Source organism: Anopheles gambiae, chromosome 3 (genome assembly GCF_943734735.2).
Source record: "Anopheles gambiae chromosome 3, idAnoGambNW_F1_1, whole genome shotgun sequence".
Classification (NCBI taxonomy): Eukaryota; Metazoa; Arthropoda; class Insecta; order Diptera; family Culicidae; genus Anopheles; species Anopheles gambiae.
In genome coordinates this window covers 4461953-4484236 of record NC_064602.1, presented here as the reverse complement: position 1 = coordinate 4484236, position 22284 = coordinate 4461953, and the positions used below count along the sequence as shown (strand labels likewise).

The window sequence follows — 22284 nt, the reverse complement described above, 5'->3', positions numbered from 1 at the left end:
AAGATGGAATTTGTTTAATTTTATTTTAAGAAAAAATATTTACAGTAGGCTGTCGTGTATGGGTCGCTTTACAAAATTCAACATGGCGTCTCGCGATCATGTGCAGCATTTTGACAACCGAGCATGTCACAATAATTTACAGAGGAGGTGGTCTTTGCAGCTTGAAATATTTCACAACATGATTTCGGCTGTGCTTCGAAACTTCGACAGAATCATTGCAGAAAATGGCGCCTATCGCCAACCAGTCGATAAAAATTAACCACCGGTTTGGCTATATCGACCAATAAATTTATCTACTCGAATAGGTATCGCGTACGCATTTCACTTACCGGTCGATAAAATTATATCGATCGATATAATTACAGATCGAGTAGTTTCGTCACCTGTCAAATTGGCTTGTCAGCCTAGGGTTGTTTACAAGTCACGAAGCCAATTAGCAACCGAAAAAAGTGCTGCATAACAAAAAGTATTGGAAAATCATGCTTAATTCTTTATTTTTCGCTGGTGAAAGTGATGATGCTGATAAAAATCTTGCACAACATCGTAGGGAGCTGCGGAAACAGCTAGATCCGCTTGAATTATCCGATAAAGCGTAAGTAGAACCTGGAGTTTTGTTTTCTCGTCAATCGTGTTGATGTGTGAGCTGTTTCTTTTCTGTTTGTTTATTTGTTCATAGAACTTTGATCTTAATACTGGATGAAATGTTTCTTTTCTAGATTTATGCAAAATTTTCGACTCCCGAAGAGTCTGTTCGAGGAAATTCTTGCAAAAATAGCCCCATTCATTGCTCCAAAACATAACCGTGGTTTATCTGCGGAACAAAAATTGGCTACTGTGTTAAGGTTTTTTGCACAAGGATCTTACCAACAGGGTGTTGGTAACGATTTTACCATGACAATTGGCCAATCTACTTTTTCAGAAACGTTAGATCAAACCTTAACAGTTCTGGAACGTGAACTAACTTACGCAATTACCATGAATCTAACAGAAGACGAGAGAGCAGATGCCAGAAGATACTTTTACTCGAAATTACCTGTTCCTGGTGTAGTAATGTGCATCGATGGAACCCATATAAGAATCGTTGCTCCTCACGACAACTCAATCTATTATTTCAATAGAAAGGGATTTTATAGTCTTAACGCTTTGATGGTAAATATGTGATGTGCAATAATTTAACAGCGATAAAATTATATGAAACTTATCTTCCAGATATGTGACCACAGGCAAATAATCCGTTTTGTAGACGCGAGGTTTGGCGGCTCAGATCACGATTCTTACATTTATAATTCCAGTCCGATTTCTTCATATTTTGAAGAAAAATGGAGAAATGGAGACCGAATGTTTAAACTCTTGGGTTGGTCTATTCACATGTTACGCTTTTATGTCACATTTTAAGTTTTTCTTTACATTTTACGCTTTCTAATATATTCTAGGAGACTCAGCTTATCCTTCGAAACCTTGGCTTATCAAGCCGCGCAGAAATGCAGAGCCAAATAGTCCAGATTCGTTGTTTAATGAACAGCATGCCAAAGCACGTTCCATCATTGAAAGAACGTTTGGTTTGCTCAAAGCACGATTTCGCTGCTTGAATGGTGAAAGGCTACTACATTATACACCGACCAAATGTGTTCGTATCATAAACGTTTGTTGCATGTTACACAACCTTCTCATCATGCATGGTATTACCGACGAATTTAATGAATAACGATAAACCTCAATTAAGTTACCCAGAATAAAAAGAATTCAGCGCACAATTTTTTTTTGTGTGATTTATTACATTAGTTTTTATCTTTCATTATTTTTAGCATTTCTTCAAAAAAGCCCAAAGTTCCCTCTGCTAATATTTTTAAGTTGCTGGAAATTTCGCCAAGATGTTTGTTCATCTCATCATTTTGCTGTAGTACCCTTTTTTGAAAATCATCTTGTTTAGTTGTGGCAGTTTTGTGGCTTTTTTTGGTCCTATCGGATGGCTGTTGATTCATATTGTTGCTATTGTGCGATGATCCCGGCTGTTCTGTATTATGTATGAATTGTATTGGTTCCGGCAGTTCTATGATATCCATAGGTTGAGGTGGTTCTGCTTGGTTGTTAGTATGGTGTGATGGTTCCGAGTGGTCTGTGGACTGCGAAGAGTGTGGTTGTCCTGGTTGATCAGTAGTATGAGTTTGGTGCGATGGTTCCGGATGTTCTGTGGTCTGTGAATAGTGTGATGGTCCCGGCCGATTGGTAGTATGACTAAGGTGCGATGGTTCCTGCTGTTCTACAGCCTTGCAATGATGTGATGGCCCCGGTTGATTCAACTCGTAGCGTTTGTCTGCAGAGGATTGCTTGATTCCAACGCATATGCTATCGTCGAATATGGCAGATATTTCTCGCACATTTGTGATACCTGCAATACGCTCTTCTAATTCGCTTAATGTATTAAATGTCGGCTTTCCACCTCCGGTTTTCTGCATTTCTTTTTTATTGTAGCCGAGCTTTTTCTTCACGATCGACTTTTTTTCAATCCATGTCTGCAAAAAAACGATGAATTTTGAATAATTAAATGGGTTTTGTATTTTCATTGAACAGCAACATACTAGTGATGGGCGGGTCGACCCGAACCTATCGGGTCGGAGCCATCCGTAAGCGACCCGGAGTTGTTCGGGTCGACCCGAAAGGTACAAGTAGGTTCAGTGGGTGCAACGACTCCGGTAGGTGCGAGAAAGCATAAGCGACCCCGACCCGTTGGTGCAGCGAGTTAGGGTCGGGTCGGATCGGATTGAACCTATCTTGACTCGACCCGACCCGAACTGCACCAACGGGTCGGAGTCGCTTATGCTTTCTCGCACCTACTGATCTTTCGGGTCGACCCGAACTCATTGCACCCGCGTGTCGGATTTGATTCCGACTCCGACCTAGCGCACCCGCTGCACCCACGGGTCGGAATCGATTTCGGCTGGCTCGCACCCGACTCCGGGTCGGGTCGTGAAATGAATCGTATGACCCAACACTACAACATACCCTTTTCCAAGCTGCTCCTTCCTTAACTGCTGGGCCTAATGAATTGAGTTCCAAAGCAACCATTTTCCAAAATCCTGTAGGATTGGAACCCGCACCCTTAGCTTGCTCTGGATTTCGCTCCATTAGTTCCACCAGTTTTTCCAGCTGACATTTTGTCGAACGAGTTTTCCTGAAATGTTATTAACATTGAATTCATCGATAAAAAATATATTTTTTCAACTTGTACTTACTCTTTTCCTTCTTTATGGTCATTCATAGTTGTGCTATCACTTCAAATATCGTTTAATTAGTGTTCAGAAGAAGATATAATTTTTGTTTTCCAAATTAATACACTACTTCTATACCGATCACGCGTTACCGACGACGTTTTTGACAGACAATCAGCACTACGAACTAATCAGAGGATGAACGCGTCAAATTTTGATACATTTTTTTGATAAACTATTCCAGTGTCCTAATAAAAATGAAATTGGTTTGATCTGGTAAGAGCAAAATCGAATAAAATTATTGATTGCTTTGCTATATTAACTAGCTTTAAACCAATTTTTATTTCAAGAATTATAAACTGCAATCTTGAACATTTTGGAAAATAAAACATTTGACTCAAACTTCCTCGGATAAGCCCACTGTGCTGAAATACCGATCGAGTAGATTTGGCACCTGTCAAATGGGCTTTGTTTATTTGGGTTTGTTTACGAATGAGCACACTAGTTGGAACGAAAAGCAACTCAAAGCTATTTTTTACGTTAAAATGTGTTTTTTATATTTTAAATGTTGTACCTTTCGTGGGCGTGCTATATTCTACATCGCCTACGACATGCGTGTGTCCACAAGACGTGGATTATGCGATAAACTAATAGGGTGTGTGCAGGCTCTGAATGGTTTCTGACCATCGTCATTCTGGCCCCGAAATCAGCTTCCCCGAGTCGCCAGTCGAAAACCGATTCGTCGTAAGGCTCAAAGCCGTACGGAGCTGTTCTGAGCCGTGTTGAGCCGTTCGGAGCAACTAGTCTGCATCCAAAACTGGCACCGGATGGCTCCGGTGTTTCACGGCTCCAAACGGCTTCAACGGCCCCGAAGGATACCAACTATCAACTCTAAGCTCTTTTGGATGGTTCAGGACAGCTGCGGATAGTTCCGGGCGGTTTCAACGATTCCGATGGCTCCGGTTGCCGCCTAGCGGATGCGGACGTTTCCGAGCTTGGAATGAAGTCTTTCTGACCCACCCTCTATAATAACGAAGTCATTCTCAAACGCTTGTCGGTTTTATTTCAATTTGCTAATAAACCAATAGGTAACAGTCGTGCATTTAAATGCAGTGAAAATTATAAAGTTGGAGTGCTATGATTGTCGGAAACGCTGGCTACTATTTGCATTTAAAAAGTTGCAAATATGATCTTAAAAATCGTCTGCAATATTTGAGCTGCCTATCTGTTGTTCTTCTTTTGCTTGGCGTTACGTCTTAGGCTGGCATGTCGGCCAATATAGGCTTTCGAGACTTATGTCGTACCACGCAGTCGGATAGTTAGTCCTTGCTACGGAGTATCTTAGGCTCGTACCCTCGACGTGCATGTTGATAACTGTACCACTCGACCGTTCCGTCTGTATTGTTTGTTAAAGTATTGTTTTTAAGGTAGCATTGAAATGAACAAGCAAAACTCTTTCCCTTACTATTAAGTTATTTTTAAGTCATCAAGCTTAACAGGGCAGCACCGTAGTTCAGTCATCATCACGGTCGCCTTAATAACATGCCTGTCGTGGAATCAAATCTCATATGGGGAACGTCTTGCGTAGTAAGAATAGACCATCCAGCAGCGTGACTCTGAATAAGTCTCGAGAGTCTGTATTGGCTGGTATATCCACGAAGGACGTAACGCCAAGTAGAAGAAGTATTTACTTGTCATCATAACGTATTTTAGTAACGAGTTATTAATTACTTAATAACGCCAATTATTTCAATTGTAATATTTTACATTAAGTTTTTTGTGTACTTGAGACAATTTTTTTTACATAAAACTCTTGAGAAATATTTTATACTTTGTTTAACATACATTACATATTTCAATACAAGATTATTACTCTAAATCAGAATCTGATTCACGAGGAATGTGCGCTCTGCGCGTTTATCAACTGCTTCGAAGCAGTTGGTAATCATATCGATCGATATAGACTATTTTTCTCGTTCGCGATACAAATTACCGACTTTTTTAACGACTGCTCGACTTTTTACCGACTGTTGCTAAGGCAGTCATGACAGTTGCTTCCACCGTTTTATCGGTCGACAAATTTGCCGCTTTGCGATACCAATCCGCCATGTTTGTTATTATATTGGTCGATATATTTATCGACTGGTGGTTAACGTCGTTGGCGATAGGTCCCAATGTTCTGCAAACAAGAAATTTTCACAACTTATTCATGCAACAATTTAATTTCTCCCGATTCCGAAATTTTTGGTAATATTTATATGCCTTATTACGTTTGCTTCCCATCTTAAAAAAAGAAAAATCAATTCAAATGTTTCCATGCTTCGAAACAGCGTTCGAAGATGAAACGTCATCGTTCGGGCAAGTTCGAACAAGCCTGGCCCAAGGTGGATTAAAAATACCAGATGGTGGAAAAGGGCCTTTGTGGGTTGCTATTGATGAGGGATCGTACGTTATTTTAAAACCGTTAATCATTGATTTCCGCACGTAAAGCTTAACAAACAGAATAGATTTCTAGGTTAATTAGGTGCATTTTTGTGTGTTTATTGATTGTATCGAAAAATTCGCATATTTTAACAAACGAGTTGATGATTTGTTTATTCACGAAAATTAAAAACATGTGAGTAAGAGTTTCAATCTCACATAAATTGTCCATATGATCCGTAGATAATGAGTAATTGTTGTGAACATAGGCAAAATAAATGATTTCTTAGTTTTTATCCTCAAGCATGTCAAAAACACAGTAAAATATACAAAAGGTTCACAAAATAACACCATGTAAAATACTTCAATCTATTTCTGTAATGTGAAATAAAAACTTGCAAAGCCCAAAATATAATTTAAAAGTATATTTTATCGAAAAAATGTGGTATATAAATTATATGAACAAGTTAAAAAATATAAACAAAGGTTTGAATCCTGGGTACCTTACGTCAAGTGACGAATTGTCAAAATGCTCTGGATTCCGCCACCAGATCTCTTAAATACACCTCGGCCTTGCCCAACGGATGCGCGTTTAGGTCCGTGTCGGGTACTTCGCATCTTTCCAATCTGTCTGTGTTTGAGCCGCCATTTTGAGCCGCCATTATGTGGCTTTCTGTAAAATTGGTGGTATCGTGGTAAATTACGTGGTAAAGTTACGGATGCGTTTTTCTCCCATTGTGACTGTGGTGCGTGAATCGTGACACGATCGGCATGCACTAGCACGTTCCGGGTCGTGTTTTACGTCCCGTTTGGACCGCTTGGCGGACCTTGGAAGTAGGAAATTTTCGCGTGTTTTTTCACTCCCTTGGCACGGGAGTTTTCTTCGCGCACACACACGCGCCCCGTCGCCGTCGTCGCCCGAGCCGTCGCCTTCTCGTCTCCCTGCCCGCCGTCGCAGCCGCCGCTGCCGCGCCCTGCCGCTCGCCGTCGGTCGTCGCTTGGTAAACGCGGTTCGACGTCGCCGTCCGTCGCTGCTATTTTGCCCGGGAGTGCGAGTGTGTGCGTGAGCGAGAGGGCGGAAGCAGTGTGGAAGCAGTGTGAGCAGAGCACGTTGCGGGTAGACGCGAGTGAGTGGAAGCAAGAGAGAAGCCAGAGAACGTGAAGCGCGCGCCCGCCGTGAAGGAGTGCGAGTGAGTGAGAGAGCGCTGTGGTACGGTGGAGCGAAAGAGCAACGGCAGCTCAAAGTGTCAGTGGCGCTGGGCTGTGTGCCGCAAGTGCGAGTGAGAAAGCGTGCGCCGTGTGGTGCGAGTGTTTTGTGAGTTCGCGCGCTTGCCTAGCTTTTTTTTTCTTCTTTCGCTCGTGCCTGGTTGTTTGCTGGGCGGCAGCATTAAAGCGCAAGGGGCAGCAAATTCTAGCGTGCATTTGTCCTGAGTGTGTGTGTGAGTGTGCGTCTGCTAGTGGCATCCGGAAATATTGTTTGCCTATTGTTCTAGCGCGTAGTGAACGGTGGTGCGTTGCAAATCCACGCTTCCACCCAACAAAATCGCGCGCGCTGGCGCACAAACACACACGCACACCCTGGCAGCCCTACATCCCTGCTGCCTTCCCGCCCGCCCGCCTGCCTGCTGTACCCGCCTGTTTTCGGTAGGGATTCTCTCCCTTTGGCTGGCAGCACGGTAGGGCCTACTTCTGGGTGAGGTGCGGTGCTGTGCCTGCGTGTGTTTGTCGAAGGAGCAGACGGAGCGCGCAAGCGAGAAAGAGCGAAGCAGCGCACAAACGTCGACGAAAGCAACGGCCAAGAACGGCGCAACGGGAAAGAGAGAGAAAGAGAGGGAAAGAAGAGACGGGAGCGCGCGCACATTCACGGGGAGTAGAAGTCGCGAAAGCAACGAAATAAAAAAAAAGTAACCAGAAAGAATCAAAGCAGGCCCCAGCAAAGCGAATAGAGAGCGTGTGGAGCTTGTTCGTGAAGAAGAAGGAGAGGGAGGTGTGGTAGTAGTAGCTGTGCTAAAAGGAAAGACGCCGCTTTTTTTCAGCAGGCATTCAAGCCGTGCGAAAAAGAACAAGCAAAGAGAGGCGCACGGAGCATCCTCATCAACCCTACCCCCGGGTGACTACCCTCGAACGAGAGAGAGCAAGAGAGAGAGGGCGACAGAGAAGAAAGAAGGAAGATTCCTAGAATACAGGAAGCTCGTAGAAAAAAGGCAGAGGAAGAGATTGGTACGAAATCGTGTGTAGCGGAAAGGGTTGAATGGTAGAAGAAAAAGCTCCACGGCACGGCTCGGTCGAATGGGTGGAAGCACGACAGGAGCGAGATGAGCGATCCGCCACCACCAACAACACTACCACCACCACCACAACAACAACAACCACCACCACCAACCCACCAAATGAGCAACTAGGAAAGTGAAAAGCAAAAACACACGTAAAATAACAACTCATCTCGAGTCGAGCCAGGCAGAACCAGCAGCAGCGGCAGCAACATTAAGTGTGGGGGTAGCGAAACTAGCAAAAGAACAAACGGATCGAATGGTGTAGCAACCGGGAGGCGAGCAAAAAGGCAACAACAACAATCCTCTCCCCCCCCCCACCACCACACACTCTCACCCACCCTTGCACAGCCGCACAACAAAACGGCGAAGGGAGGAGGGCAAACGATCGTCTACGCTACCACCCCTTACTACCACCGTCATCATTATTGCCGCCACCATAGAAACGCGCTGCCAAGATGTCGAAGCTCTCGTTCCGGGCAAGGGCCCTCGATCCGTCGAAACCGATGCCGATCTATCTGGCGGAGGAGCTACCCGATCTGCCGGAATACTCCGCCATCAACCGTGCGGTGCCACAGATGCCGAGCGGCATGGAGAAGGAGGAGGAATCGGTAAGAGGATCTTTGCCCGCTCCCCGAGTCATCGTGTGGATCGTGTCTCTAACTGGTTCTTACGATGCCAATGAGGGTAGGGGGGTTTTTGGGGGGCTTTTTTCGGTTTTATTGGTTCCTTCTTCGTGGTCCGCTTTTTATGGGTTCGTCGTTTTGCATGCTTTCCATGTTGATTGCCGCGTGTGTGTGTGTGCAATAAATAGAGATTTTGATGGATGTCTGTCGATGGAATTCGCATTTCGGAAAGAGTGTGAATTTGGTGGATCTAACACGATGCACCAACACACGCACGAAGGCATAAAAATGACAACACAACAACATATGCATCCGTCAAAGCCGATCTCTTAAGTAAACAACATGATGATGGAGATGGAGATCGCTTACATGCGAAGGAAGAGCACAAAACAATCATTTTTAAAAGAAATAGTGCTGGCGGCAAAAACAATAACAAACAGCGCATTGATTACCGTGTCATTCCCACACCCCCCTTTTTGGGTGTATTGTTGCAGTGGGTGTGTGAAAGAGACACACGAGCGCGCGTTTAATGGAAGCAGCGAGGAACACGTGCGAGTGTTGAGCGAGTGTTTTATGTTGTTGTATGCGGTGAATGTAAAACACACGCACATTTTGCCTGCTTTTGTACATGTGCAAAAAACAAAACTTGTTACTTTGAAACTGGCATCACCACCGAGCAAGTGTTTATGACCATACGTCGTCTCATGCTCATTCCACGCTCAGTAAAAGGTCACTGTGCCGGAATCTGTACGATTTCAAAATGACTCATTTAAATGCCGCGTCGAATGTGGCGCTGTATGTGTGTGTATGTGCGTTGCTTTGTGTTTGCTTTGTGTATGAGCAACTGTGCCGCGAAGCGTTTGCTAAAGGCCGGAACCATTGCGGCACAATGCTCGTGTTTGTGTTTAACCACGCGGTTCCGGTTTGTTTACGTTCCACCGTCAGTCCGGAAACATTGCTCATCTGCAGATGTGTGCCGCACTTGTAATTGTGTTTATTTCTAAAGCGTTTCTAAATTGAGCTTGGTTATGCTGTAAGAACGATCATTTCTCTCTTTAGTGTTATCAGTTTGACTCGTCAATCGATAGAGGAAATGTTTTTATGTAACAAGAAAGGAGGGAACCCAATAAAACACGAAAGCCTTTACCATTCCTACTGATAAACCCCCCCGTTTCCTCGTATCAAATATCTGAACCATTTCCTGCTGCCCTTTGCTAACCGATCCGTTTGTTTGTTTCTTTCTTCCTGTGCCATTGCTGATCGAAACGTCGACCAACACCATCAGGAGCACCATCTGCAGCGAGCAATATGCACCGGACTCATCATTCCTACGCCCGAGGTGTACGACTCGACCGATTCCGAGTTCTACGACAAATACTACCCGCCCGACTACAAACTGCCCAAGCAGCTGATCCACATGCAGCGTAAGTAGTTCATGCCCGTTCAGCCAAATGTTGCTCCTTCGTCCATTGCCTCAAGTGCATGTAACCCGAATAAGTGTACCCGGCCATTTGTTGCTCGTGAACGTACCACTGGGTCGATAATTCAACTTCTGGAACGTGCAAATACCGTCGCTCACACACGCGTTTCGCTGCTGGAATGTAAATAAATACGTGCGAAGGGAGCACAGAAATGCAACGTTTAATGATGGAAGGTAGCTGCCGCAGGCATAAAGGCGAATATTTGGCATATTTGTTTGATCCATGCTGGAAATGGGTTAACGATTTTATTGATACTTGGTCAAAGTTACGTCTTACCGGCCCTTGTTCCTGCTACACTTGGTTGTGGCGTGACAGAATGAGTTGAATTTGCCCTGGGTTGTTGCTAACGGGCAATGATCGTACGCGTCTCGTGCTAGATCGTTTTAGAATGTGTGTTGCCACTGCGTGACCAACTGAAAACTGAGATCATCAATTTTATGTTCGTGCTTCCTTGGCTCGGTGTTTCTAAATATGAACCTCCAACAAATGCGAATGCTATTAATCGTTTCTCTCCCCCCCTCCCCTGTTTTAGCACTCAACCTCGAGCAGGACATACCGGATTACGATATGGACAGTGCGGACGAGGTGTGGGTAACGTCACACGAGAAGAAGCTCGATCTCGATCCGCTCAAGTTTGAAATCATGATGGATCGGTTGGAAAAGAGCTCCGGCCAGACGGTGGTCACACTAAACGAAGCCAAAGCCCTCCTAAAGCAGGACGACGAAGTGAGCATAGCTGTGTACGATTACTGGCTGAACAAGCGGTTAAAAATGGTAAGCAGCCGATCGCTGTGGACGAACGTGTCCCGAACAAAATAAATGTAAAATTGTCTCTAAAACGTGTGCCTTCTACCAATGCCATTCCAGCAACATCCTTTGATACTGTACGTGAAGACGGAGAACCGGGGCAACATGACACCGAACAACCCGTACCTTGCGTTCCGGCGGCGCACCGAAAAGATGCAAACGCGAAAGAACCGCAAGAACGATGAGTCGTCGTACGAGAAGATGCTGAAGTTGAGGTACTGATCATGCGACGGCTCTTCTTCGTGCCACGCACGGCGAGAGTACACACGGTTTTGACACACAAAGCACACACCCACACTCACCACTCTTGCCGGACGGCATTCATACGGGACCGTCTCGGTCCACCTGTTTGTTGCATTTTAGGCGGGATCTCTCGCGCGCGGTGACGCTGCTGGACATGATCAAGCGACGGGAGAAGCTAAAGCGGGAACAGTTGCACCTGAGCATCGAAATCTACGAGAAGCGCTACCAGGCGCAGGATTTCCATGGTCATCTACTGTCCGAGTTTACTTCGAACGCGACGCGTGTTTCGAGGTATGGGGAGGGGGAATTGGGTGAAATCAATTCGAACGATGCGGAACCGATTGTGCCTAACCAGACTTTCTCCGTGTTCTCTCCCTTTTTTTCCCCACAGACCTGCCTTCGCTCCGATCTACTCCAACCAGTACGCACCGTTGGCTGGCGGCCAGGGCGTGAATGCGGTGGGCACGGGCGCCGGCTCTTATGCCTCCTCGTCGCAGTACGGTGGGGCGGGCGGCAGCAGCGGCACGAACAAGCGTGATAATGAGAGTCTCAGCAGTCGAAAGGAGAAGCGACAGTACAAAAAGCGGAAGCAAAAACTGCAGAAAGACCGTGGGCTGTCGTCGGGCGGTGCCGGGAGCGGCAGCGGTGGTGTGCCGGGAGGTCGTGGCGATGCTGCCGGGGGCTCGAGCAGTGGGAGCGGGCTGGGCAACTCGGCCAGCCATCACCATCTGCATCCACAGCAGCAGCTGCACTATCACGGTTCGATGGTGGGAGGCATCGGTGGCCGCGGTGTTGATGGCACTGTGTCGGGCGGACATGGGACGGGTATGTTAGCTTTTGGTGGCATTTGCATTGACGAGCTGGAGCGATTTTCAATCGTGTCTTAATTTGTTACGATTTTCAATCGTTTTAGATCATCATCACCATCTGCACGGCACCGGCGATCATGCTGTTTCGTCCGATGACGAGGAGCTGGCGAACCTGCAGGGAACGTCGCCAGAAGAAGAGTACGCTTATGCATTCCGAAGGAGCAAACACAGCCAGTATCATAGGGTAAGGAGAAACGGCAGGAAACCGCGCGGTTCTCAAAGTGCAAAGTTTAATGCTAAATGTTTGTTGTACAGCCTCGTGCGGATGGCTACGGTAACTGGCCGTGGACGTCTCGGGAAGAAAACGGTTCGGCGGATCCAAGATTTCGATTTACGCTTACTTCTTTACGATATCCTAGGTATGTTGGTACAGGAGAAACATTTCGATTGCCATTTCCCTTTTACATTAATACTTCCGTTTGTGCTTCTTTGTAGACCCCGCTGTATCGGTTTCGCCCGCAGACGCTTGGGGCGCGGTGGCCGTGTCATAATAGACCGAATAGCGACCGATTTCGACGACCTGTGGTCCCGGCTGGACTACACGATTGTCGAGAGTGAAACGATCGCATCGCTAACCGCGAACGAGCCAGCCAAATCCCGCGACGAGCAGCAGAAGGAGGACGCTAACAACGAACCGATTGTGGTGCCGATCGGAAGGCGACAAATGGAGCGTACGGTCAGCGTGAGCAGCAACTGCAGCAACACGAGCAGCAGCGCGGGTGTAGTGGTGTCGTTGAAACCTCCCCGTCTACTGCCCGGCACCACCACCGCGGCCGCCGTCAACCACCACCAGCACCACCAGCCGCTGGTGAACGGAACCGATGAGCCCGGTGCGGCCACGAACGGCACACCGGGCACGATCGTGTCGCGCCGGAAGCTGATCCTAAAGCAGGAGCATCCCGCACTGCGCGATTACGAATCCGATGGCGGCGAGATTCAGTTCCTGGCCAGCATCGGTCTGATGAACAAGGCCGAGTCGCAGGAGTCGGCCGAGGGCGCCGCGTTCGCGAGCACAAAGCGACGCCTTCGGTTCGACAGTGAGGAGAAGGACGAGCAGGTTGAAAGTGTAGTGGCAAGGGAGCAGCAGCAGCAGCAGAGTGGCGTGTGCGATGAACGAACATTGAGTGGCGTTCCAAACTCAGATTCAATTGTGATAAAAAGTGAAAACGACACGGAACCGCTGGTGTCGACGGTGGGTGGCTGGGGCGGTTCGGTTGTAGTGAAGCAGGAGGAGCCGGAGGTGATGGAGGATCACCAAAAGACGGGTGTTGCCTCCGGGGGAGGAGTCCCGATGGCAGAGGACTTTGAGCAGTTGATAGACAGTGTAAATAGTCGCAATAACGCCCGGAATCGTTTTAACGTTACAACCGTAGCCGTAAGCAGCAATAGTATTAGTTCCACGTCGAACGTCGAAAGGGTCACCACCACGACCACCAGTCCGACCACCGCCACCGTCGGTGGACAGTCGCAGGAGCAACAGCAGCAGACGGTCGGTTCGTCCGCGAGCAGGCAGCAGGGACCGGGTGGATCTCCTTCGCGCTTGCACGACGCCACGCGCGAAGATATCGACGCGGTGTACAAGGATTTGCTGAACGACATTCAATCGAACTGGTTGCACTTTCGCCCGAAAACGCCGGAACCCAGCCAGGACGATCTGCTTACGCTGGACGGTGAGGACGACCTGATGGAGCAGTGTCTCGGTTTGACCGATCGCAACCGCATCACGCTCGAACTGCAGGCGCTCGACGAACAGCTACCTGCGACGATATTCTCCACCACCGCCAGCAGCAGCAGCAGCAGCACCACCAAGGGATCGTTGGGATCCTCGCTGTTCCGTACGACACCGTACGCGCTGGACAATCTTATCGAACCGCATCCGTTGTCGCTCGACGGTGAAGGCGACGGTTCGGGAGCGAAAGCAGCAACGACTGCCGGCGCATCCACGTCCTCCATCGAGGTTAAGCTGGAGACGTCGGGTTCGTCCAGTGGGGAGAACAATCTCAGCGTGCCGTCCGAGCTGAACCTGAGCTTGAACGAATCGAGCGAGGACAACGAGAAGATGCTGGACAACATTCTGCAGGAGTGCGCGATCGATGATCCGAAGCAGCTGCACCAGACGAGCAACTTCTGGAACGGCATCCTGGACGACGGTATGCTGAACAGCCTCGACACGGGCCCGAAGGAGGAGGACGAACCGATGCCGGAGGATCCGGACACGAGCGAATCGAACCTGCTCGCCTTCAGCACGGCAAAGATTGGCTATCACTCGGATCTGGTAGGGTACGGGCGTCCGGCCGGTGCGGCGGATCGGCGCACGAGCAAGAGCAAACGGCGCAAGCTGCTGAAGCGCTGCAGCTATCTGGTGGGCAGCAGCTACTTTGCGGTGAAGAGTTTGCCCAAGGAGGAAATCTTCCAACCGCTGCTGGATGCGGACGGCCAGCCGATCGTGCTGGGCGATGGCGAGCTGCTGGATGCGCTTGGCCCTGGGGGCGACCAGTGCGACCTGCAGGACGTCGACGAGGCGATGGACGCGGACACGGCGGTCGGCGTCGAAGCGATGGAAATTAAAATGGAAGAGGAAGCCTCGCTGGCCGCGGCAGCAAACGAGCTGGCGGAGACGTCCACTCCGATGGCACTGGGGCCGGGCGAGCAGCACGTGGTCAAGATTGAGCCGCCGGACGAGCTGGTGGCGTCGAGCGAACGCAGCGAGGCGACAGTGTTGGGCAGCACGCCGACCGCGGTTCAGTTTCTACCTCACAACACTACGCTGGTTGCTCCCGACGGGACCACCATCAAGATGGAACCGTTCAATCACATCAGCTCCATGGCGGCCCGCAGCTCGACACCGGACGGGGCACCAGCGGGACGCGCAGTGCCGACCGGCTCGACGACACTCATCCCGGCCACCATCGTGGTCTCGCAGCCATCGTCGACCGGCGGCAATTCGTCGATGTTTTCCACCACCGGTGGCAGTGTGCCGGCCGTGGTGTCCGTCGCCCTTCAGCAGGGTGGTTTGCATCAGCTCGTGCACACCTCGTCTGCGCCGTCGATGGCCCCAGGCACGACAATGCTCGTGATGCAGTCCATTCCATCGAACAATAGCGCGGGCTCGGTACAATCGACCCCATCGGCGTCGGTCGCTGGTACGCCGACCTCCTTCCTGCTGAGCACTAGCGGAAACACAAACGCCATGGGCGCGGCGTCCTCGATCGCTGGTTCGATCCTAGTGCAAACTTCCGCCTCCTCATCGCTGGCCAACGCCGTCCAATCGTCCTCCGCCTCGTCCTCATCCGCCGCCTCGCTACTGTCCAACTCCACGCCGATCGTCGTCACGGTGCCACCGGCCAGCAGTAGCGGCATGTCGTCGGTAACGGCCGGCGGCGGCACGCAACCGATGAGTGTTGTAATGCCGACGAGCGGTACCAACACGGTCGTATCGATCGCTGCACCGATCGTCGTGTCGTCTGCCTCCGTCTCTTCGCTGGGCCAATCGATCGCCAACGCCCAGTCAGCGTCGATCATCGGGAACAGTGCCGTGGTCAGCAGTAACAGCGTCACGTCCGGTGTGAACACTGCCACCGCGCTGAACAGCTACATCGTGCAGCACAACTCGACGCCGATCATGATTTCGCACCAGCAAATGCAGCAGCTGGCAAACAGCGGCGGGGCGAACATTATGACCGTCGGGGGGCAGCAGGTTGTCACGACCAAGCAGCACCACGGGGAAACGTTTGTGCTGACCCACGCGACCGGCAAGAAGCAGATCAATGGACCGTCCGATGGAAGCAAGAATGCAACCACATCTGCCGGTAAGCTGTCGCGTCAGCAAGAATCTTTGAGCTTGTTCGTTCAATAACGTTTTTTTTCTTTCTCATTTTAGTCACGATGCAAAACATCAATCATACAAAGTTCCACGCGCTGCTGGGTCAAAAGCTGGGCGCCAAAGCGAACGACAGTGCGCACCAGAAGCAGCTGGATTTTTTACGCAAAGCCGCGCTGGTTACAACCGCCACGGGTAACAACGCCGCGCCAAAGATGATCGTGAAGACGGCCAACCATGGCCAGCAGCTGCTCGCTGTCACGGCCGTCAGCAGTGCCGGCGGCATGACGGTGCACCATCCGCAATCGGCGTCCCAGCAGCAGCAGCAGCAGCAGCAGCAGCAACAGCAGCAGTACAACGTGATCCACCAGAACTCGCTCAACTCGCCCATCACGATCGTGTCCGCGCAAAGCTCGGGCCAGGGCCAGGCGAACAAGATCATACTGAACTCGTCGCACTTGCTGCAGCAGACCGGTGGCGTGCCGTTGAACCACGGCAAGCTGCAGCTTACCACCGTACACCAGGGCCAGCAGCAGGGCGGAGGAGCAGGTGGTCAAGTCGGTACGGTCAACAGCGACGGGCAGCTGGTGACGCTCGATCCATCGGGCCAGGGGCAGGGCATCGGTGGCGTTAAGCAGGCGGACAAGAACCGCGTATCGCTGTACAACATCAAGGGCCGCACGCCGATGATTGTTACGAACCAGAAGCTGCTCAACCTGCTGCCACCGGCGCAGCAGCAGAAGCTCGCGAACATTGCGATGCAGCAGACGCACCAGCAGCTGCTGCTGAACCAGGCCGGGCACGGGGGCAGCACGACGATCCTGAGCAAAGGGCAGATGATTCAGCGTGTCCCGGTAAGCATCCGGACGCTGACCCAGTCCCACCAGCAGCAAACGAACCTCGCCGACATGGTCGTGGTGAACAACCCGAACAGTATCAAGTTCATCCAGGCGGCGGCATCGGCAGCAGCAGCAGCGGTCGCAGCCGGCGGAGGCGGAGGCAATGTGGTGAACAACAACAGCAGCAGCAGCAGCACGGCCGGAACGCTGGCCACGAGTCGGGTGAACTCCATCACAACGTCGGTCGCGTCCAGCACGACCATGAATGCTTCCTCCGACGGTGGCACGGGTGGCGGCGCAGGCAGCAGTAGTAGCAGCAGCACAAGCAACTGTGTACAAGTGGCCACACTGTCCACCTCGACGGCAAACGTCAACAGTAGCAGCGGCGGTGGAACGTTGGCGAACAGCAGCAGCAGCAGCAGCAGTAACTCTGTCGCTTCAGCGGCAACGACTACGGCCGTCACGGCAGCGTCGGGCGCTGCTGGCGGCGGCAGCACAACGGTGGTGGTTGGTAATGCCAACAGCAATGGTGGTGCCGGCGGCAACGCTAGCGGTGGTAACACTAACTCTACAGCCAGTATAAACATTACCAATAGGTGAGAGTCGAAGATCCAGCTCAGTAGGTAACTGTTACTGTATTTTAACTTATTACTAATTAGTGTTAACGTTTAGGCAGGGTAGGAAAATAGTAAGCAGGAAGCGGTGTGCGGATGTTTGTGAGAGAAGGCAGACGCGTAGTTGTACGCAGACCGAACGAGTCTTGCGTAGTGGCAAGAGAAAGCTGAAAGACACTTAAGAAGGAAGAGGGAGAGGTGTGGTGTCGTGTGGTGTGGCCATGATAAAACACACAATGTGAACATGTGTGTGTGTGTGTGTGTGTGTGGGAGTGTGGAAATCGGTCAGCCTGTGTGCTTAGGGAGGAATGTGCTGATAGGATTGACCGTTTTACAGTTTTTTATCAAAAGATGGCCAAAAGTCGTTTTGAAGCTCGTATACCAAAACATGTTTTAGAATTTCTGAACAGTAAGGGGCATGTATTTGCACAGGTGTGTCTTTGTCCATACCCGTCATATTAACTACAGGAGATTTAATTATTCTGTGATTCCTGATCTCTTGATGATCGTTGTAGGGATGCTACTTTTAAACTGAACATTTCAAGAGCAGATAGTTTGATCAATTCTTAGTTGCCGATCTCGAGCGCGCGCGCGCTCTCTCTCACTCTATCTCTTTCTAAGTCAACACTTTCGAAATTGTAAACGCTAGTGAATTTTAAACAAAACTGTTTTTCTTTCCCAAACAATCCCAAAGCACACCGAAACTTTGCTGCAGGTTGACCGATGCAACCACGTTCGAAATGCATGCGATTGATGCATATTCGTGATTTGTTGACAGACACTGTTCCAATGTGCACAGAACTGTGTGTTTGTGTGTGTGTAATAACAGCAAAACTGGCACGAATTTGGTATGGTAGTGAAGGAATGTTCCTACTGTTTCTCTTGCACCCATTTTCCTCCCTTCCGTTGTGTATTCTTTTAATTTTCTAAAAGGATATTGCTTCTGAAGAGCAAACGCTGCCCTCCCGCCCTTCATCCCTCCGTGTAGTAATGGAGAGCAACGACCGGCACGCGATTTACCATCACTTTTGGCAATCCTACCCGTAAGGCAGCATGTTTCTTTGACACGAAGAGGAGTTACGGAAGGAGTTTGTGTGTGTGTGCGTGGTTCAGATGCATCAGATTCACTGATGGAAGCGGAAAGCAATGTAAAGAAAGACGCATGGCAAACAACACACTATAGAAACAATCGAACCCCTGTCCTCCCTCTCTCTCTCCCACACACATTCTGTCCGCTCATCGTCATGATGGAGGATAGTGGTATGATGAAACGGAATAAAACGTTCGGCGAACTGAAACGAAGCGAGCCGGTGTGTTGTAATAATAGGGTCCTGTAAGTAATCTTTAAGTATCTGTACATATTAATAGCTTTAAAACAACTGCATAACTCTAGCTCGGTTAGACCGTTGTAGCAGCAGCAACAGCAGCACCGGCAGCGGCAGAGGAACGATCTAAAACAAGCCAGGGGAATGATGGAGGGAGGGGGGGGGGGAGAGGGAAGAGCTCTAGTAGCAATCTGTGTGTTTGTGTGTCATTCATTGGTGAATGCAATAAACGCGCCAGTAAAACGAAGAAAACAAACCTACACCTCATACACTCATCAACAAAACAAGGAAAATAAAAGCAGAAGCAATTCCAATGAGGGAGAGCCAAGTGCAAGTGAAAAGCAGAAAAAAAAAGAATAATTGGTTATAATAGAATATACACTAAACGGAAGCAATGAGAAGCAAATGCAAAAATAACGAAAAATACAACAGCAGCAGCAAAAAAAACCCAATGCAACCCAAAGGAATATTGGAAAGAGCATATATATGTAGCATTGGAGTAAGCTTTCGCGCGACGTAAGCAGGAGTCCTTCTAATTATCTTTTCTGTTGAGAATTTTAGTAACGTTCGGAGTTCCTTTTTTAGTTGGATGTTTGGTGCAAGCCGAGTGTGTTTGAGGAGAAAAAAACGGGATCTGTGCGCATCATAGTGATGACATTTGGTGGGTGGTTGGGTTGTCTGTTCGGAGGCGAACGGCTGCGAACCAAGTCCCTTGTGCTGCTAACCGTCAATTTCCCATTTTCTCCCAAAACAAAATTGCCTGCAAAATCAGCTTCTGTTTCTCAATCCCACTTCGCTCCTGTAGTTTGGTCTGTGTGTGTGTGTGTATATTTGTGTGTATTTGTGTGTTTTAGTTCGTGTTGTTGTCGATCCCCCGTGGTATGTGTACTTCCTGTGGCACTGTTCTGTGTTCTTGTTTGTTTGTTTGTTTCTCTGCCTCTGTTCGCTCCTTGTTCCTTGTTTTATGTTTCTTCTAGTTACTGTGTCTGTGATTGTAATGTCGTCTTTCTTTTGTTTCCGGTACTTGAAAGTTGTGTAAAAAAGCAAAAGAAGAAAAAAAAGAACAACTAGTTAGAAGTAGGGACTTACTTTTACGAAAAAAAAACAAACAAAAAAAAACAGAAAATATCGTGCGCTACTACTCTGGTAATGGTAAAAATCTCGTTATAGTAAAGTAAATTAATAATGGTAGTAAATTTATGGAACTAGTAACGAATATAGAATTACATGACTGCATTAAACAGGAATAGTTAAAAAAAACAAAGAGGGAGAAGCAAACCGACTCCCTCTCTCACCACACTTAAAAACAAACGCTTACGGAAAACGGTTACGGATTTACCAATTTCAACCTACATCCACATCGGGGGGTGGGTAACACAATATCGTGCAAACCGCGTGTCACGGCAGCTACAAAAACATTGACCCGGTAACCTGTTGGTAAGACACACATAAAAAAAAAGGTTCTTAACAACAGAGGCGGGCAACGGGAGGCACGTTCTCATTCTTCATTCATTATTTCACACGCCAATAGCGAAATGATGACGCGTGGTGCGTGGTGTGTTGTGTGGTGGGTGGTGGTCATGACTAAATATTGCAAAACGTAAAGACACATCCATCCGGTTCTACTTCTACATTCACAAAGAAATACCCCCCGGGGTACGATTTACTACCAAAAAAGCGATGTACTACTATTATCGCGTAATAATACTATTACTACTACCTAGATACTACTACCACACAACCTACTACTGCTACTACTACTACTACTACTATTACACCTTTGGACAGTTCCAGTCGCGTAAGGACGCTTGGGGGATGTTTTATATCAATAACAATCCTTCGAAAAGAGACGCGAGACGCCAGACCGGCCAGGCTGCTGGGAATAACCAAGGGCAAGAAGCTTTATCGTCATCTGGCACGGGTGAGAGGGTTCTCTAGCTCTGTGGTAGATGCACACGTGTGCTGCAAAAACGAAGAAAAGAAAGGATCAAAAAAAGAAAACAATTGTTTTAAATTGTTTTGCTGTAAAACGTGTGTTGTGTACGTCGTCTGTTCGGTCTTATTGTGTAAGGGAAAAATCAATCAATACGGTTTAAAAAAGTGAATAGTTAAAATGCTCTGCGAACTTTGGCCCAGGTGGTGGCGTTGTACGAGGCGGAGAGCCCTTCTTTATGCCAATCATTTGCACCCCTTTCGCGGAAATCATTGCTGCTCCCTCCCTCCCACCCCCGTTACACGGTTGTCTATCGCCTATTGCTTTTTGTCCACTGCATCAGTGTGAGCGCTGTCGCGTTGAGGGTAACAACGTGTTGATTGCTCTTCTTCTCACTTATGATGCAAACTGTTCCCTATTTTGTTCTGTCTGTCATGCTGCTGCTACTACTACTTTCATTGCCGCTACAAATAGTAGTTACCAGCAAAGCGGAAGAAAGATAGAGCAAGCGAACGTTTAGTATTCCGGATTCCGGACGTGTTTGTCCATTTTACATGAACTCGAAGCAGCGCAGCACATGGACCTGTGTTTTGTGGCACTACAGAAAGTGTTGTGGTGAGCCGATAGATAAGAAAGTAGCAAAAATAGAGTTAAAAGAAAGAGATACAAGCTGGTAGCAAATCGTAAGCAGCAATGGTAAATGAACATTGGTAAAGTGTGTGTGTATGTTGTGGTTTGGTGAAAAAAGGAAGATGAGCATTTCCAAAACACACGACAAGAAGTAAAAAAGAAACAACATGAAGGATAAAAGAGAAGCAGAGGAAAAGAAAACCAAAATGATGGTCCGTTGATTTGTTGCAACCAGCGCTAAGCTTATAACACATGATGGCATATATTCGACAAAAGTTTGATAAAAGAGGAAAGTGAATGAAAAATAAACAAAAAAGTCAGTCAAAATTCAACGAAACAACAAAACACAGTGGCAAACACTATGGTAAAGACATGGTAAAACAAACAATTCACACAACTTGTGAGAACACAGAAGAAGAATGGATGGAAGCGGCTGAAGTAAACACGCAAGAGCGGAGTGAGATTGAAACACGGGTCCCCTCAAGTAAAGCAAAACAAAACAAAAAACTGAAAGTGAAAAACAAAAGTCAGCAAACCAGCCAGAGGAGCTAAACAAAATTGGAAGTAATATATAAATGCATGGTTATGATGTAAAAGAAGCAAGCAAATAATCTTAACAACTGAAATATGTATGAGAGACGGGCAGAGAGAGAGAAAGAAGGAAGGAGTACACAACAGCAGAACAATAGTAAGAGCGCCCCGTCCACGGACGGGAGTGGAGGCCGGAATGACGGACCTCCAGATGGCGGCAGCGCCAATCCGTTACATCAGATCACTCAAATCAAGTATTATCCTTATGATGAGAAACCAATAAATAAACGAAAAACGATAAAAGAAATGAAAAAAAAATATCAATCAAGTGTTTGATTTCAAGTTAACACTAAAAGAAGGTAAAAAGTGAGAATATTGCATGTTTTAAACCAACCCATTCTCGTTACTAATGTCTTGTTTGCTTTTAGGTCAGCTAGAGCAGTGAAGTCATGAGAACACGGCCAAATGCATGAATCAAACCGTGGGCCGATATCTTATCCATCCGTCTAGCGTGTGTGTTGGTGGTGTCGGTTCCTCTATCCACACTTTCATCGACAGGTGAGACGGGGGGTTTCTCTAATCTTATCTTGCACCACCCTCCTGCGGACATGTAAGCATCATAATCGGTACGGCGCGTTTCGGCAAACCCCGTTACTATCGGCAATG

At 48.1% G+C, this 22284-nt stretch overlaps 2 protein-coding genes across 3 annotated transcripts; both read left to right on the top strand.

Moving 5' to 3' along the window:
* Positions 1-29: 29 nt before the first annotated feature.
* LOC133393648 (putative nuclease HARBI1) lies at positions 30-1754 on the top strand. 2 transcript variants are annotated; one of them, XM_061659450.1, is made up of 4 exons: positions 30-592; positions 717-1149; positions 1210-1354; positions 1434-1754. In XM_061659450.1, the coding sequence occupies exons 1-4, from the start codon at positions 480-482 to the stop codon at positions 1703-1705; spliced, it is 963 nt and encodes a 320-aa protein (XP_061515434.1). In that variant the 5' UTR covers positions 30-479; the 3' UTR covers positions 1706-1754. The 2 variants fall into 2 exon arrangements, with proteins under 2 accessions (XP_061515434.1, XP_061515435.1); XM_061659451.1 differs by lacking the exons at positions 1210-1354; positions 1434-1754 and having other exon boundaries at positions 717-1161.
* A 4430-nt stretch (positions 1755-6184) lies between these two features.
* LOC1277925 (serine-rich adhesin for platelets) lies at positions 6185-21594 on the top strand. Its single transcript, XM_061659431.1, has 10 exons — positions 6185-8511; positions 9812-9950; positions 10540-10781; positions 10875-11029; positions 11178-11348; positions 11449-11882; positions 11971-12110; positions 12182-12285; positions 12362-15735; positions 15807-21594. Exons 1-10 carry the CDS (start codon positions 8359-8361, stop codon positions 17183-17185), a joined length of 6291 nt encoding a protein of 2096 aa, XP_061515415.1. The 5' UTR covers positions 6185-8358; the 3' UTR covers positions 17186-21594.
* Positions 21595-22284: the final 690 nt, after the last annotated feature.